Genomic DNA, 19,369 nt, shown 5'->3' on the forward strand with positions numbered 1-19,369 from the left:
GGTATGTATAAACATAGGCACTTAAAAATGTAAATGTAAATCTGATAATAATTCATACTCCACCAAATGATAAAATAAGCATTTTCTTGAAATGAAAGTGGGTGATAAAATATGTATGTACCACCCATCTAAATACTGGTATAACAGGGCTACTTAAAATAATTCATATTTACACTATAAATTTAGTGTAGAATAAATCTTAAATCAGGAGACTCTCATCACTATATAAAATATATGTATGAAGAAGTGAATTTGGTGTCAAGATACCTTATATATAATTAGAAATATGATAAACTATGATATTAATGGTGTATTAAGAATTGTAATGCAAAAATTAATAAATAAATAGATATTTTTTAAAAACAATTTTAAATCAGACTTTAAAAAGTAGAAATTCAGAAAGACTATCACCAGGGTTTGATTTTTTTTTTTTTTTTTTACAAAAGAGAATAATTGAGATCCTAAATATTTTAGGATCTTTGCCACCTGCACCTCAGATAGAACATTAATCTGAAGGATATACAAAGAACTCAAAAACCTTAACACTATAAAAACAACTAATCTAATAATTAGAGAAGAACTGAACAGATACTTCACAGAAGAAATATGATCGTTCAACAAATATATGAAAAATGCTCAAGATCTCTAGCAATTAGAGAAATTCAGATTAAAACTACACTGAAATTTCACCTCACTCCAGTCAGAATGGCAATTATCAAGAATACAAATAACAATAAATGTTGGTGAGGATGTGGGGGAAAAGGTAGTGGGACTGCAAATTGATGCAACCATTATAGAAAGCAGTATGGAGATTTCTCAGAAAACTTGGAATGGAATCACCATTTGACCCAGTTATCCCACTCCTCAGCATATAACCAAAGGACTTAAAATAAGCATAATATAGAGAGTTGGCACATCAATGTTTATAGCAGCCCAATTCACAACAGCTAAGCTATAGAACTAACCTAAATGTCCTTCAACAGATGAATGGACAAATAAAATGTGGTACATAAGGGTAAAAAACAAGTTCATATGTACATTATTCTGGAAGACATAAGGTCTTGGAAATCTCTAGGCCATTCAAGAGTAAGTAAAGATCTGTATACGGGGTAAAAATGGGAGTTCATAACCCACTTGAATCAAATGCATGAAATATGATATATCAAGAGCTTTGTAATGTTTTGAACAACCAATAATAATAAAAAAAGAGTAAAGAATATATGTTTAGAAGCAAAACATGATCATCTAAAAAGCTTCAAAAAAATCCCATCTTCAGATACATACATTTAAAGACTTAATATCTTTGGATCCAAGCCCAGCAGAAATCGACAGCTTCACATTTTTGTGGATCTACATCAACTTTTGATGCTAGGCAGTGACCAAAGACAGTGATGACAATAAAGTGTGTGTTCAAGTAAATTTTGCCTAGATTATACCAATCAATAAAGCCTATATTCTACATAGAAAAGTATGTAGAAAACCATGAAGAAAAAACTCTATCATCTTTATAAAAACAATCTCTTCTTCCACTTATTACTAATCTTAAAAATAAATAAAATTCCAGGTGAAAGGAGTCATCTCATTTTAATATGCCTGGATAAAAGTGAAATATTTCATTTCTGGATAGCTTTTCACTAAGAACACTAGAAACCTTAAGACATCTAATAGTTACTGCTTTTGTTCAACCACATTCAATTTCAATTTTCATATTAAAATTCCTCCAAATGATGAAATAAGAAATTAAAAAAGAAATACCCTTGAAACATACTTTGGGAGACTAAAAAACAAAATGGCTTAAAAAACTTCCTTTGCAGTAATCTTAAACTATGTAACACCTTTTTAAGGGAAAAAAAAAAAAAAAACCCAACCAAGTAAAATAGGCATAAACCATAACCAAGTAGTTTCATAAAAAAGAAATACTAGGTGGAAAAAAAAATCACAAAGATATTCAATTGATTCATAAAAAAATGTTAATTAAAACCAATACAATACCAATTTTGATCCATTAAACTGGCAAACATTTTTTAAAAAGTCTATTATCCATTTTCGATGAGATTGTACAGAAATAAATATTCTCATATAACTTTGAAGTATAAGCAAAATATTTTGTGAGGATATGTCCCACCACCTATGAAAATGTTCAATATAATATCTAGGAATTTTCCACACACAAACTAACACAAGTACACAAAGAATTAGGTTCACAGATGTTTAGTGAATATAATTTTTAATACTAAAATTCTGGAAGCAATTATATAGTAAATCCTGATAAAAATGCATACAGAGCACTCTACAATACCAAAACATGATATAGATTTCTATGAAGAATAATACTTTGTTCACTTATTACCTCTGCCACTCTTTTTGCTGTGGTGAAAGATCAAATATTACCTGAAATAAAAGAAAACATAATTACTGGCATTGCCAAATATTCTTGGTTTTTCTAACACAATTTTTAAAAATTCTCTGAGTAAGAAACATAAATTTAGAGTGTTAGTAAAAACAGGTATTCATGATTTATATTTAATCTTCTATAAGTCAAATTATAAAATTTTAATGTAATTCTATTCAAAAATAGAATAAAACTTACTAATCACAAATAGGTTCCTGTTAAAGTTATCTGTTTTTATTGACAGATATAAATAGTCAATCTATCAGGATATAAAATGGTATTTTAGGACTTAAATCATTTAAATCACGGCAGGATGACACTAACAACTACGGTGGTGAGTGGGAAGGCATATAGCTTAAGTGTAAAATTCGAGGATTCAAAGCCCATATTCTTGCTAGGAGGCAATAAGAATTCTCTCCTCAGCCAAATCTGCATTTGCAGGCCAAATAGCTTCCTCCATGACTGGCACAGAAATTCATGATAGTCTGTAAATCATCCCCTATATTTTTGCCAAAAAAAGAAATCTCAAGTCCCTCTACAAAATGAGAGACAAAAATAAAAAAGACAAAAAAAAAAAAGGAATGGTAAAAATTAAAAGCAATGAAACATTATTAAAATTGAAAAACTAGCCAGCCTGGTGGCTAATGCCTATAATCTCAGAGGCTCAGGAGACTAAGGCAGGAGGATTGTGAGTTCAAAGCCAGTCTCAGCAAAAGCAAGGCACTAAGTAACTCAGTGAGACCCCATCACTAAATAAAAATATAAATTAGGGCTGGGGATGTGGCTCAGAGGTTGAGGGACCCTGAGTTCAATCCCCAGTACCAAAAAAAAAAATTTTTTTTTTTTTAAAAACTATTCTTACAATAGTATAAAACATTTTTGCAAATGTTAAAGTGTCTAATCATTTGGATTAATATTTCCAGATAGCTCAATATGTTGTAACAGTATCCGCTGAACTGAAAGGTATATAGCTTCATGTAAAAATTACTAAAAAGTCAATTGTATCAGCAGGAAAACAGAGGTCAGGAAGAAAGGGAAAGAGTAGCAATAACAAATTCACTTTTCTATACAAATTTCTACTTAAAAGAGTGTACACCAAAAGTACATGTTTTGCTGCTATAAAAAAAAAACAAAAACAAAACTAATATGAATTCAGCAATCAAAATTCCATTCAGTTACTTTAAGTCTTCCTCTATTTACCACTTTGAGTTATCATTTTGCAATTTTCCTTAAAGAAGGGTTCACAAGTGCCAGTGGTGAGTGAACAAAAAAGAATTCAAGAGTAGAATACATATGTAAACACAAGTACCACAACACCAAAAGGCAGTCAGCAACTACAAAGTAGTTGACAATTGCATCCCTTTTCTCAGAAGCTTCTTTAGGGCTAATCCTGATTAGGTCTTGTTATCACTGTACCTATCCCCATAATGTGTCTGCTGATAAACCAATTATAGTTTTGCACAACTGTGCTTTGAAGATATTAAGAGAATGTTAGCATTTCCTAAGGCTTGAGAAGTGAAAATGAGGTATGAATTAATACATGCCTATGAAATTTCTCTTAGATAATGCTTCATTCCTGATAATAAGAGAAATTCAGCTCAAGTATTTTTAAAGACTAAAATTTTGTACAAGTAGAATAGGACATAAAAGTTTCTAAATTATTAGAGAAAAAGCAGAAAATTTTATCACTATGGCAACTAAAAGCAAAGATACAAGGAAACTATTAGGAAGCATTAACAAAAAATATAAAAAAGTTTAAACATAAAACAGATTTTAGAGGCTCATTCCTAAATGTTAACGATGGCTATGCCAAGTCTTTGACATTAGACTTTTCTCTCCTGCCCTCCACCTAAATTTTGCACAAATATGGATTACCTATGTAATAAGGAAAATTACATTAAAAACTCAGAGAAAACTAAAAGCAAATGTCAAACTGGTCTTCAAGTGTATAATTCCTCAAACTGTATACTTCAAAAATTACATGAATTAAACTTACTGGTTCATAAACTAGACCATCTGCAGATGCAACCATTGTTTCTGCTAAATCCAATACATCTGCTCCAACATCTGCATTAAAAAGAAAAAAATTAGAAGTTTTTACATTCTATGCTCAGAGCCAAATGACATCAGATATAAACAAATTAAAATGACTAACAGAAAACTCACTTATCACTTTCCTATAGTGTTTATTTGTTCAAAAGTTAAAATAGTACCATTAATGTAGCTTTTGTGGATATTATTCCAAAACTGAAAAATGATTTTTTTATTTCTTGCTCAGAAAAGTAGATGACAAAGATGTGCATGGTAAATAACATAACTATTAACTGAATTAAAAAGCTTTGCAAAAATCATCAAGAACCTCATCACAAGTAATAAATGGCTGCTGAACAAAATATTAACTAAGAATTAATTTTCAAGATTAAAAGGAATCTTAAAGCTGTGAAATCTTTAAAAAGTCAAGAAACAGAAAACCTTATTTTGAAAAGATTACTATATAACTCAAAATTGGGGATATAAAGTATTTCCTTATTTCTTAAAATTACTAACATAAGGAAAAATAAACGGAAAAAAGATTTTTTTTTACTATATTTTTTTTTAGTTGTAGATGAACACAATACCTTTATTTTATTTATTTATTTTTATGTGGTGCTGAGGATCGAACCCAGTGTCTCACACTTGCTAGGGAAGCGCTCTACCACTGAGCCACAACCCCAGCCCTGGAAAAGAGATTTAAAGTTGTTCTGAGATAAAATCTTCCAGAAACTAATCTGTTACATTGGATAAGACTATTTCACACTAAACAATTTTATCTAAACTAATGATTTCTTGGGTTCCACGTTTTTAAGCAATAACTTAAAAGACCATTTTCATATAAAAGCAGCCTCATTTTCGAGAGCACTACAAATTCAAACATTATCTGACATACTAGTATTTTTCCACTTCTGACAATACAGAAAGCCAGAAAAAAAATCGTAAACATCACTATTCCCTTAAATGAACTGAATTTCTATTTTAAAATATATGAATAAAAGTATAGCAAATGTGACAAATTAAAATGGTGAAACAGGATATGTTTGTGGAATGTGAGTACAGAACCTGTTACTTCAAACAAGAAAGAATGTCTATTCTAGAATTCTGATAAAACTTCCCTCCAATTTTCTTCATTTTAATTATACTATGTGAATTAAATCTCTTTATGAAGATGAAATATAATGAATACAAACCGAGGTGAAACTATTTTCATTATTAAATAAAATCACAATAAAATGTTTAATTTCATAAAGGAAAAACAAGATTACAATATAATGAATAGCTTTTAATTTCTACTGGCAATTGATGGAGCCATAAACTACATAGAGATTCATCAGGTTAAGATGTACTTACATTGACACTTCATGGCAACAGTAATATCTATGTTGATTCTCAATTTGCTAAAAGACAAAAAAGTAAATGTTAGTATCTATTAGTTAATCAACAAAATATCAAAAGTATAAATCAATTATGAAAAACCTGGATTTCAAACAGAGAAAAATATATCAATTAGAACTTAGATTGCATTTCTTATGGCCAAAACAAAGGCACTTTAAAAATAAAAGTTCTATTTTGATTAATCCAAAAACTTGAGTTCAGATTTTTAACACAATTGCTCAGATAATGATAATAGCAACTCTACCATAATAGATGATAACAATAAGTAATCCAAAGTTTTAACCTCTGTTTATATAAACTTTGGATACAATATTCCTTTAAGAATATAAACACCAAAAATTAAGAATTAAGTATACTGTTTTTTTTCCTCTACCTACATCATGTATTACGAATGTAATATAATATAATATTTGTATAATGTAATATACAAATATTCTCTTCTTTTTAAAAAATATTTTTTTAGTTGTCAATGGGTCTTTATTTTAGTTATCTATATGCAGTGCTGAGAATCTAACCCAGTGCCTCACGTATGCTAGGCAGGCGTTCTACCACTGGACTACAACCTCAGCCCTCTTTTTTATCCTATATCATGAAACTATAAAGTTAATGGCTTCCAATTAACTTTTTTCTAACAAACCACCAGTACTCAAAGTAGCATTAATGTTGGCATAAAATCACATAACTACTAAAGTGGCATACTGGGTCTGCATAACTCAGGATAAATATAATCAAATTATCAGAAAACAAACATCTGATGCTTAAAGTTTTGTATGGCCTTTTAAAAGGTTTGATTATTTTCAAATGATTAGTTTGAATCAATTTACAATACAAAAATTAATTAAGCAATATAAATAGTAGAATGAGACCATCAAATTCAATCCTTCATTTCCTATAAAAACTTTATTGCTAATAATTTTCATCTAATCTCAATAGGGATTACAAATTTTAAAACTTCATAGTGTCTTAAAGTTGTCTATAGTTCAAACTGTGCTCAAAATAAGTTTGAGGCTTAGTTCCAGGAAAAACTGTAGGAACCAGAGGAGGAGGCCACATAAGCAGATTCTGGGGTGCCCCTACTACACTGATAACATGCTTAATCTAGACTACATTTGGAAAATAAAAATGGTTTAATTTATGCTATAAATAAACAAAATAACAATAAAAAAAAGTCCTGAAAACTAATGGCATCTAGAATAGTAACTCATGTTACAGATGCAGAAACAGGTCCAAAAGTAGTCAATTGTATGAATTGGTCAAGGTTATACAACAATTTATATATGTTGACCTAATTATAAATTCCATGAGAAAGATACAATAAATGTTATTCTTTTTTACCGATTAGAAAACTGAAGTACATGCAGATACAGATTTAGTGACTTCCTAAAGTCACAAAGCTCGTGAATAACAGAGCTGGAATTTAAATGGAGAACTAAATGTGTCTTCTTCTCTAGTGTACTCTTAATATTATAAATATGTTATATGCAATCCAAAAAAAATCCAAATAAATGATAAAAGTATATTTTATCTCCTACAGTACTATGTTTTCAAAGGTTAAAAAGTAAATCTACATATCAAAATTTATCTTAGATATAATTCATAGAAGTTATAAGTATACACAATTTATGTTTCAGTCCATATATGTCAGTAAGATATTTCAAAGTATAAAGAATAGAGTTTCAAACAATTCTCACAGCTATTTACATCTAAGGAAAAACATATGTTCTCCTAATTTGTATACAAGTACAAATTAATCAGAGACCAGTATCTAAATGATTCTAAATGTTTCAATTTAATGCATGTAATTAGTAAGAATTTTTCAGGACCATTTCTTCAAAACTAAAACCAAATATAAAAGGTTAGACATTTTTTCAAAAGATCCACTTTTAAAATAACTTTAATCTAAAAGTATTTCAAAAAGAAAACAGTTACCTAGAAAAATCCTTGTCAACTTCATATTCATACTTCATCCACGTATCTTGATACACTGAGAATTCCATTATTGTTAATAAAGCCATAGTGGTAAATGCTATTAGAGAAACTGAGAAATATAATACCACCAAATTAAAAAAAAATTTAAAAATACACAACAGTAAACTATTTTAAGTGAGATTAAAAGTAGCAATATAAAAATGTGTCTAACATGATTTCCATTTAAATAAATACTATAAAAATTTTTTCTTCAAAATGTTTACTATATATTTTTTCTAAAACAATTTAAAATGAAAATTTAATAAGCACAAATATGAACACAGACAACTGAATACTGAGAAAGCAATTTTCTGCTCTAATTTTAAGGGCATCTCTCACTAAATAGGTTTGCTATAATTTTACAAGACATAAACTATTTTGTTACATATAGCACTGTGAGATATAATAAATGATGAAAATAAGCATCCTTACTGGCCAAATTTGAAAATATTCCCCTCAGTGTTTAAAAAAAAATGCATCTATGCAAATAGCCCAATTTACAACAAAAAATGTATTACTTTCATTAACAAAACTTAAATCATAAGAGATTAGAAATATTAAGCATTTTATTACACATTTTTTTCAATAAAATAGAGTCATATGTGAAATATGTTATTTCATTACCTCTTCATGGAAAAATAAATAGTAACATTATTAAAGTCATATTATTCTTACAGTTCTTACTATTTTATTTAACAAACCCTTCTATCTGTGTAAGCCACTACTCTAAGCATAATACATAGTAAGTTATTCGATACATTAACCCTAGTGAGTAAATACTGATATACCTGCTTCATAAAACTAGTTTTGAGTAACTTCCTTATAGGAAGCAGCAGAGGTGGGATCTTAATCCAGATAGTTTAAGTCTGGATTTAAAGTTTAAGTTCTTAAGCATTACCTCATGCTGCCTCTCAAACACTAATGTGAAATTTAAGAAATTTCTACAATGTTTATATTAACTTAATCAAAATAGGAATGAGGCAGTGTCAACATCCTTATATAATTTCTTGAAATTTTTTTCCATTTATATATTAAAATCTTGTTAATGTAAATACCGTAACTGAAGAGTACCAAAACAGTAAAAATGCATTAATTTATTGATTAACAGACAATGTTAAATGTATGAGTGGAATTTGGTTCAATGTTATACAGAATATAAACAAGAATAAAACCAGGGCAACAGTGACACAAGGACAGACAAACGAATTACAAAGTTACTGCACAATTCATTGATGAGTTCTTCCTCTTGGCTACATTTCTATATGTTCTTGATTGAATCACTCAGAAACTACTTACTGAGGAAATTTTATTTGAACTAAAACTCACCTGTTCCCCCACTGGCAGAAGTCTCTACATAGCTGTCAGGAACCTTTGGAAAGGCATCCAACTCTTTCACCAAATTTAAGGTTTTTCTCCGATTCAGTCGCCTCATCTTCAGGAAAACCCTCCTCTTCCTTCATATAGTCATGCTGAGAAATAAATAATAATTAAATGAATTCTATAAAATGATGAAAGGTTTCTTTTAGTTTAGGGTAAGATGTCCTTAGAAATTCAGTGTTCTTATCCTTCCTTGAGAAAATAATACTCATACCCATTCCTTTCCCCACTCCACCCTAACAAAAAACTACTAATAAAGGGCAATTTACATATACAAACAATACATAGCACAAAAACAATTCAGTCACACTGTAATGTTCAAACATACAAATCAAAATAAAAATGATTTTGTTATTAAATTGACAAATAAAACATTCCCAGCAATGGATAAAAATGAAATAAGACAGACATACATTGCTAACAAGGACATAAATGTCATCACTTCCTTTTTCACTAAATGAATTCCTCATTAGAAATGGATCCTAAGGCAAGAATCTGGGTTAAGAACAAAAATTTGATTACAAAAATATTTCTTATAGTGTTTTGTTTTGTTTGGTACTGGGGACTGAATCCATGGGCAGTCAACCATTGAGGTATATTTGCAGCCCTTTTTATTTTAATTCTAGATGGGGTCTTGCTAAGTTGCTGAGGCCGGCCCGGAACTTGTTAACTGAGATTATAGGCATGAACCACTGCACCGAGCTATTATATTATTTTTGTGTGTGAAATATTCAAGACAATTAAACTCAGGGTATCCACTATACAAATTATAGTGAAATTACTGGTCTTAATCTCTATAACTACTAAAAAGCATAAAAGAAAACATTTAATGACAAAAGAAAACACTTATGATACATTAAGAAGATTCAAAGGCCTTAGGGGTTCTAATTTTAAGAGACAAGAAAAGATACAAGAAACAAACTTAAGTCCATACATAAAAATGTTAAAAGTAGATCATTAGAGGATTTTCATTTTTTTACATAATTGCAAAGTTTCAAAATTGCTTTTAAAATAAAATATTATTTAAAATTTGATTGCTTGCCATTCTTTTTGATCAATATGCCAACTATATCTAAATGTATATATATATATATATATATATATATAGATAGATATATATATCTAAAATGTTATAAAGTCAAACAAATGAGAACTTAATTCTTAGATATTCTGCAATTTTAATAATATCATCATCCCTCACTATCCATGGGGGATTGGTTCCAGGAGTCCCCAGGAGATAACAAAATCCTCAGATGTTCAAGTCCCTCATATAAAATAGTGTAGTACTTGCATAGAACCCAAGCACTTCCTCTTGTATATCTTAAATAATCTCTAGATAATCAATAATACCTAATACAATATATATATGCTAGGTAAATAGTTGTACTATTACTGCTTAAGGATCATTGACAAGGAGAAAAGTCTGTACATTTTCAGTTAATATATTATTTTTCTCTGAATATTTTCAGTCAAGGTTTGTTGATCCATGGATGTGAAGCCCATGATATGCCCAGCCAGCTGTATCCATGTGTTAATACTACAAGTGATAACAAAGAATTCCCAGAAATCAATGGTGTATTAGTAAAATTAACACATAATAGCAGAATGAATTCTAGATGGTTGAAGAAGTTACTGTAAGAAAAAGTATCTCTAGAACACAGACTTTGGTTCTGAAATCCAATGACTAGAATTAATATATAAATAGGCCACAGAAAGGGCATTCATGGAGAAAAACTGGCAGTTATCACAAATGACACCCAAAAGAGAGAGCCCCAACCAGGGACACTTTTGACCAATCTACCACTGAGTTACTGCTGTAAAGTGGGGTTGAAAGCATTAATAGTTTAATTTCATTTACTCTTAAAAACATCCAACTTCCATTGCTGACTCCTTGCTTACAACGTGACCTTCAGATTATGATTTTTTTTCAAAATCTAGTAAAATAGATGATGTGAACAAGAGATGGCAGTTTCTAATCTCCATATCAATTATAAAACTTTTATTTATTTGTAAATTAAGCTTCTTGAGTATCTGCTGGGCATAAGTCATGCCCCTGAGTTTGCTCTATTCTGAGAAAGTAATCAAATTTTATCTTTAGAATAAAACCCTTTCTTAAACTCAAGTCCAACTCTATAGATTTCTGGCAACATCTTTAACCAAACATATGAGTTGTCTCCATTCATCTATTATGAGTACTTCCTTACACAATGGTGGGATTCACTTAGTATATGTTAAGATTCATAGGATATATGTACTTTTTTCATTTGAGAATCTATAAAACTGTGGCCCATGGATTGTGGGACTCTTTGATAACCCCCTTTTTCAGAAAAGTATTCACCACTCTTAACTAAATTTGCTCTCAGCAAGGTCATTAAGAACTTCCTTAGTACCAAGCCCAAGAACACATCTCAGTTCTTACCTAATGTCACCTGGGAAAAACTTCTTTTCTTTTTGAAATAGTTACCTTGACCTAAGTGATACAGATTGAGAACCCAATCCAAAAATCAAAAATGCTCTGAAATTCAAGACTTCTGAGCACAGACATGCCAACTCTAAAAGTTTCAGATTTTGGAGTATTTTGGATGCTCTACTGGTAAAGACCATCCAAGTATTTCAAAATTAGAAAAACCATGAAATCTGAAACACTTCTGGGTTCCAAGCACTTCAGAATGGATACTCAACCCATACTGCACTCCTGATTTTCATTTTACCTCTTTGGCTAATTTTGCAGATCTATTTTCCTCTTGCATTCTCTACACTAGGCCTTCCTCCCAACCTCCACGTTTTCCTAAAGTAATTTCCTATTCCTTCAGTTTCCATTTACATGTTGAATCCTCCAAATCTTTCCAGTCAGCCCAAATCTCTCTGCACAGATATATCTTCTTGTCTTCCACTTTCATTTAGACATCCCAAAGACAACCCAGACTCAGCAATTCCAAAAAATGATCATTTCATCCTATCAAAACAGTTTCTCCTATATCTTCCTAGTTAATTATTAACACCATGTATCCAACTGCATAAGCTAGAAACAGGTACCATTAGACTTAGGCTTTTCCTAAAGTTCTCTCAAAATGGTCCATTCTCTCTTCTTGAGGGTCCACTGAGAAGTTCCTAAGTAGAAACCTAGTCCCAACTGCTACAATCTAGTGCATTGCTTCAACAAATTCTAACCTTCAACCCCTCAATTCATTCTCCATACTCTATGAATTACCCCTTTAAAACATAAATTTGATCATATATTTCTCTTGAAATACCTAGATAAGTTCCATTGCACTTAGAGTATGTACTCTATCCTAACACAGTTTACAAATCCCTCCAAAATCCAAGTCCTGATTACCTTTCTTCAAACTCAATTCCTAGCAGTTCAAGTTTCAGCTTCAAGAAAAATCACATTATACTTTTCAAATATGCTGTTCTCTCTCCCCTAAATATTTTCTATTCCCTCCCCAACTCTCATTTGACTATTTACTCCTCAAGTTCCAGTCTATTATAAATTTCTGTATTGAGGGGGAAAAGCTTTCTGCAACCCTCAAAATTTATGAGTACTTATAACACTATACCTTTATCACACTATTTCTAATTACTGGTTTCATTTTCTATTTTCTAGGGCAGAAATCATGTCTAACTTGATCTTTGTATCTCTAATGCTTAGCACAGCAATTATTTAATAAATATTTATTGAGGGAAGGAAGGAAACTTCCCAAGAAACACCAATGCTGATTGGCTCACAGCGGCCCCAGCAAACTTCCAGCTGATTGGCTCCTCTGCAGTGATGCTCATTGGGCTGTTTCCCCCGCCCTTTCAGACCACGGAGCTGCTCATTGGGGGACTCTTTTGGCTCCGCCCACGCAACCCAGCCAATCAGCCTCAAGAGCGGGAGGAGTGGGGGTTGAGAGGCTCACCAGAAGCCGGTGGTGGCAGTTGGGCTCTGAGGGAATTCCTGAAGAGCTCATGTGGTGTGGCTGTGTGTTCTAAAAATAAAGTTCGTTTCTGCTTGACAAGTGGCTCATGAATTGTGCCCAGCCAGACTGTGGCATTTGGTGGCCCGTATGGGGAAACAGCCCAATGAGCATCACTGCAGAGGAGCCAATCAGCTGGAAGTTTGCTGGGGCCGCTTCAGCTGTGGCTCTCAACAGAGAAACACCAATACTAACACAGATTTCAAATCACCAAGTGTCACACTTAGATAAGTAAATAAATAAAAACCTAAGATCAATAGGAGGAGGATTTTTCAATTTTGTACACTGCAGTATCCCTAGCACCTAGACCAGTGGGTGGCACATAGTTGGTAAAGCATTGTTGAGCAAATGAATAAAACAGTAAATTTTACTTCCAAAAGTTTCTATGTTATATTTTTATAAGCTTTGTAAATGCTTTCTTTTAAATTATATGTGAGTATAAAAATATGGCAAGCAGCTGGTTCATTTCACAAACCCTTTAAGACCACACACAACCTATTCAGTATTCTACCCTTCAAAGTTCAGCTTATATACCCCATTTGGCTACCACCTAGTCTCTGGCTTCCTCCAAACTATTTTCCATTATTATCATTCTAGAATGAAGCGCCCTGCCAATCTGAAAATCTTCCCATCCCATTCATGTTCATTCACTAACCTACTTCCAAGAAATTCATTCTACCTCTAGTATTTAACACTCTATAAAGTCACTGTTCTGACATGAACAAGTTATTCAATAACTTCTAGTTTTTCTAAAATCAATCCTTTTACCCACTCTCTTTATAAAACCTGACTTTCTCCTGGTGGTAATTCCTTTCTAATCCTTCACTTCATTTCATAGACTCACAGGATAAAGAAGTAATGTGTTTTATCATACTTCTCAACCACTTTTCTTTCCCCTTTTCAGGTCTACCTTTTGCTGAAAAGGTAAGTTAACACCATACAACAAAGTGTGACTTTTATGTTTCATGCTAGATATTATTAAAAGTATTTTACATTTATTTAATCTTCTATAATACTATTCTCATTCTCATTTAGATGTGAGGAACTAAGGCCCAGAACAGTAGAATAATTTTCCCAAGCCCATAGAGCTGACAGTAATAACATTGATTTGATCCCAAGCAGCTTGGCCCAAAATCTATGCTCCAAACCACAGTATATGCTGTTATTTCATTATATGCCGCCATGGTCCACTGACATCTGCAAGTGTTTATATAGTTTCCTTTATGACTTTAGCACCTTGGTCATTCAATATGCTTCTCTTCTTCCCCATTCCATCATATCCTTTGAACTCATGATCTTATGCCATTCATTCACAATAACATCTTTTTACTATGTAAACTCAATTGTTCTTCTATTCCAGTGCATTTAATCTATACAAAGTCACTCATAAGCAAGATCATGTTTTGGCTCCTCTCAACTCTTACAATTGCTTCACCTCTAAAATTCAAAATATTATTTTCCTCTCTGAATGAAAAATAATCCTTCACGCTCTTCATTTTCACTGGTGTTCTCAAACCCTTGAATCCCTCCCAGTTACCCAATCCCATTGCTCCCATACCCACTCTATTTGCCTTTTTATTCAGTTTGGTCATTTTCAAAAATATACTTAGAAATGCTTCTTAGAAGTCGCCGCCATCCTGTTACAAAATTTGTTATTTCTACCTAAGTGAAAAACATAAGGACAGTATAGCAAATTTTTCAAAAGGTAAACTTTTTTAATTTTAAAATCTGTCCTTGGTATCTGGGATTATTGTCTTCCTTTTTATGTGTCAAAATACCTTTTCCTTTATGAAATGATAAAAGTAAAGAGAGGTGTGTGTGTGTGTGTGTGTGTATATATATATACACTAAAATCATAAAAATATATACATAAGTATATATAGAGGGAGAGGAGTCTTTTTGTTTTTTGATATCCTCATTTAGCAAAATGTAAAATGTATTCTCAGTCCTCAAATCTAGGCCTTTCTCCCTGCTTTTTTCTTTTTTTGTATTGGTCATCAAAATCCAATAATTTAGGAGTAATTACACTGGACTTCTTTGTCCAATGGTTGGTGCTGTTATTTATACCTTAACCATCTCCAGTACCTCATCTATTTTCTTTGCTGTCTTGCCTAAACTATCTTGTATATTAAAAAGCAATACAAAAACAAACTCTAGGAAGTCACTGACATTGAGATAAAGATAATACTTTGAAGAATTGCATAATAAGAAATTTTCCTTTCACATGAGAATAGACTTTATCAACACTCAATTTAAGCAATGTCATATAGCCTATAATTTATCATTGTATTCATTTGAATCAAAATACCAGATGCTTTGCCGAAATTAAAACACAGCATCCATGAAACTTTTTATAGTTTGCTCAAGTTTCATTACCTCTCCAAACAAAACAGGAGACAGTCTGCTATCCAAGTTTTATAAGGCAATGTCTATTTATAATATATATTTGACAATGATAAATATTTAATTAGTTAATACATATGTCCATCATGTGAGTAGAACTGTGTCCCCCCAAAAGATGCTGAAATCCTAATCCCTGCTATCTGTGAATGTGCATAATTTGATATTGGGACTTTGCAGATATAATTAGTTAAAATGAATCATATTGGATTAGGGTAACTCAAAATCTAAAGACTGATGCCCTTATAAGAACATGTAAAAACACAGATACACATGGGAGAATGCCATGTAAAAAGACAGAAATTACACAGAAAATTAAAATTAAAAAGACAGAAATTAGAGTAAGGTGTCTATAAGGAGTGCCCTAAAACTAGGAAGAGGCAATTAAAGACTCTCCAAGAATCTTCAGAGGGAACATGGCCCTACCCACTCCTTGATTTTAGACTTCCAGCCTCCAAAATTGTGTGAGAATAAATTTCTTTAAGCATCTCAGTTTATGGTAGTTTGTAAAGACTACTACCCAAAACTAATATGAGCCATTAATAGAAATGAGAAAGGAGATATATTATCCAGGCTACCATTGAGTTTCAGAAATAAAAGTACAATCTATCTACAAATTTTTATTACTAGACTATACTGTATTAGAATACAGTAAGAACAATTTTATAAAATAAATAGCTTAGTCTCTCTTTACAGTGGATATGCCAGTTAAATATTATGCTTTAAAGTTATTTACTTCAAAATAATTCAAATAATCTAGTAACTTTCTTAGTAATAAAAAGATGTACTTGGGAGACAAGTAAGATGGTACACAGTAATAAGAAGATTAACTTGGAAGACAAGTAAGATGGTACACATGTAAGTTTCAATCCAAAAAAACCTAGATTGTCATCTACATACTTACTAGTTCTGTGAGAAACTTGCAAAGGCCTCAATGTTACAGAATCCTCTCAAAAATTTTACATCTGGGCTGGGGATATAGCTCAGTTAGTAGAGTGCTTACCTTGCAGGCACAAGGCCCTAGGTTCAATCCCCAGCACACACACACACACACACACACACACACACACACACACACAATTATTTCAAAAGGTAGGGAGGTTACCTCATAATTTTTAGTTAGGATAAAATGAGGCATTTAGTCAATGTTTTCTAATTGGAAAAAAAGGAAAAACAAGATATTTGAGATTTAGATGCTAAACTCAGAGGAAAGTAGGACAATATATGAAGTAAGTAGATAATCTCATAGAGAACTATATAAACTAATAGAATAAAAGCTGAGGAAAAGTGACTGTAAAGTCACAGCAACAGAAATATGGAAGTACCTAGTGGCAATAAAAGGAAGATCAATACAAAAAACAGCTTCACTAAAGTAGCTACTTTAAAAAAGTATACAAAATCAAAGTAAGGAGGTATAAGGAACTTAAGAACGAGGAAAGAAGGTCAACAATGCAATAAGTATATTCACAATAAAATGAATGTTCTTAAAAGCAAAAGCATGCTTTTAAGACCAAGAAAAGCAGCAGGAACCTAGACTGCAATAAAACTACATGAAGAAGTAGAAAGGAATAATCTGTGCCTTAGAAATTGAGAGAGAAGAAGTTTAAGAAAGTAACTGGAAAAGTTTAAGGTCATATTATGTACATATAATGAAGAGTGTTTAGACAATTTGGAGAAGTCAGAAAGAAATTTTTAAAAGTATCTTCCTCAGTCTATATTTTGATTAAGTACCAAGGTAACATTTGCAAGTAAAAAAGTTAGAAAGTGGAAATAAAAAAATAACAAAGAGTTAACATTTTCCGGGTGTTAACCCTATAGCAGGCATTGTCTAAGTGCTTTGTTTTAACACATTTAATCCTACAATCTCCTTACGAATTAAGTATATTATCATTCCCATTTTACTTAGGAGGAAACTAAGGCATAGAGAGGCTAAATAATGGCTCACTATGAGCCATTATTTAAAAGACAGAAATAAAATAAACACTGGAAAATTGTTAAATAAAATTTACAGTGGGCATAGACTAAGGTAAAAGTGATGTCTATTAAAAGTGAATTTCATTTCTTCCATTTCAGTCATCAACTCCCAGAAAAATTTGTTTTTTACTAATTCGTTGTTATCCTAGTTCCAGATTGATTTCCTTCGAGAAATCTTGAAAACTTGATATATTTTTAAAATTTGTGCTATGAAGCTATGACAATACTCAGTTATGTTCTAAAGTTTACCATCAAACAGAAAAGGGGAAAATGGAATTTCTGTTTCTCATGTTATTCTTCTAAGAATACTGGAGTAATTGCATTAACTTAAAGATATCAATAAACAAATTAGGCAAATTAGTCCTTCAGTGAACATGTTAGACCCATGTCTTTATAATTTCAGTAAAATTCAATATAACAGGTTAAGCAATTAATTGAAATACTAGGGTATAATTTTATTTTTTATTTTTATTTTTTTTTAAGAGAGAGTGAGAGAGGAGAGAGAGAGAGAGAGAGAGAGAGAGAGAGAATTTTTAATATTTATTTATTTTTTTTAGTTCTCGGCGGACACAACATCTTTGTTGGTATGTGGTTCTGAGGATCGAACCCGGGCCGCACGCATGCCAGGCGAGCGGGCTACAGCTTGAGCCACATCCCCAGCCCTAGGGTATAATTTTAAACAAAAGAAAAATTTTGTTAACTGTATCTTTAATTGCTTCTGAAAGCCAGCCTTGCAACATTTTAACAAACATAATTTACCTTCAATTTTGAGGGCACTAAATCCTAAAAGTAAAAGTTATTTAAACGTGTTTTTTCATCTCAAACAATGATCAACTCTATATTACGATAACCACTGCTTTTCTCTACACGAGTGGACAATTTACCTTCCCAGGTTTCTTGAATTGAGAAAAGTAGACGCTTTGGGACCTGTCTCCCCTAGCATCTTGCCTTGTCCTGCCCCTTTCTCATTTTCCAAAGCTGCGTGCGAAGGCGTGGCTAAAACACCCTTCTTTCTTAAAAAGAGTACCGTGCTACCAAGAATGTAGTATTTATTTGAGAGTAGGGAACCAGAAACCTTATGAAACTAGGGACACTATGAAGCTGGTTTTGAGGAAGCGGGACCCTATTTGCCTGGGGACGCAAGAAGTCACCTGGCACTGTGAGAAGCAAGGAGTCAGGGTTGGAGCTATCAAGGAAGCACCGCAACTACTTCTAACTGCAAGAAAGCTCGGAGACACCAGGAACAGAGAGAGCGGAGCTCCTAGTCACAGCGCTGCCCAGGGTCCTGCCAGTAACGCCCCCGGGAGAGGTGGAGAGGCTCTTCGATCTGGCCTGCTCTCCAGAAAGAGAAGAAGACAGGCACCTAAACTAACGCCAAGCTCTCAGTCTCCTTAACCGCATTCAAGCCCAAGCGGCCCTGAAACAAGCAAGGGAACACCACGCAATGGGGTTTCAGTATTTTACCTTGTGTTACGGTCCCAGTCGACCGCCATGTTTCACAGAAGCCCGGGCCGCCGGGGCTCCCGTGTACCCGGAAATATCGCGAGAACAAAAGCGACTATCACCACTGAAAACGTCAGAAGGGAGACCATGTGGAGTTCTCGCGATAATTCCTGTGCTTACGAATTGTTTGGTGAATCAAGAGGCGTGGTCACGGTGCAAGGGGCGTGCCTAAACTGAAAGGAGACGGAGACGCGTTTTAGGTGTAATTGCTTGACCAATCCGGAATCTCCTGCCGGAAAAGAGAGGTTGGTTTCCACTAGTGAACGCAACAGACCTCAGTTCTGGTGAGAATTTTGGACGCAGATTATCCCTAGCAATATTAACGCGTAGGATTCCATTCTCTGCGTGGTCTGTGTCCCTTGTCTTT

At 32.5% G+C, this 19,369-nt stretch overlaps 1 protein-coding gene across 2 annotated transcripts in view; it reads right to left on the reverse strand.

The window, feature by feature from the left end:
• Positions 1-19,077, reverse strand: part of ERGIC2 (ERGIC and golgi 2) — a 35,582-nt gene extending 16,505 nt beyond the window's left edge. The window contains exons 1-6 of one of the 2 annotated variants that reach the window (XM_081311168.1): positions 18,964-19,077; positions 9,116-9,258; positions 7,751-7,805; positions 5,777-5,823; positions 4,389-4,459; positions 2,351-2,391 (exon numbers count right to left, since the gene is read on the reverse strand). In XM_081311168.1, coding sequence (XP_081167294.1) covers positions 2,351-2,391; positions 4,389-4,459; positions 5,777-5,823; positions 7,751-7,805; positions 9,116-9,221 — 320 coding nt within the window. In that variant the 5' untranslated portion in view covers positions 9,222-9,258; positions 18,964-19,077. Of the gene's footprint in view, positions 1-2,350; positions 2,392-4,388; positions 4,460-5,776; positions 5,824-7,750; positions 7,860-9,115; positions 9,259-18,963 lie in introns of both variants that reach the window. The other variant, XM_081311167.1, reaches the window with a different exon arrangement.
• Positions 19,078-19,369: the final 292 nt, after the last annotated feature.

Source organism: Spermophilus citellus, assembly GCF_964194105.1.
Source record: "Spermophilus citellus genome assembly, chromosome: 10".
NCBI classification, from domain to species: Eukaryota; Metazoa; Chordata; class Mammalia; order Rodentia; family Sciuridae; genus Spermophilus; species Spermophilus citellus.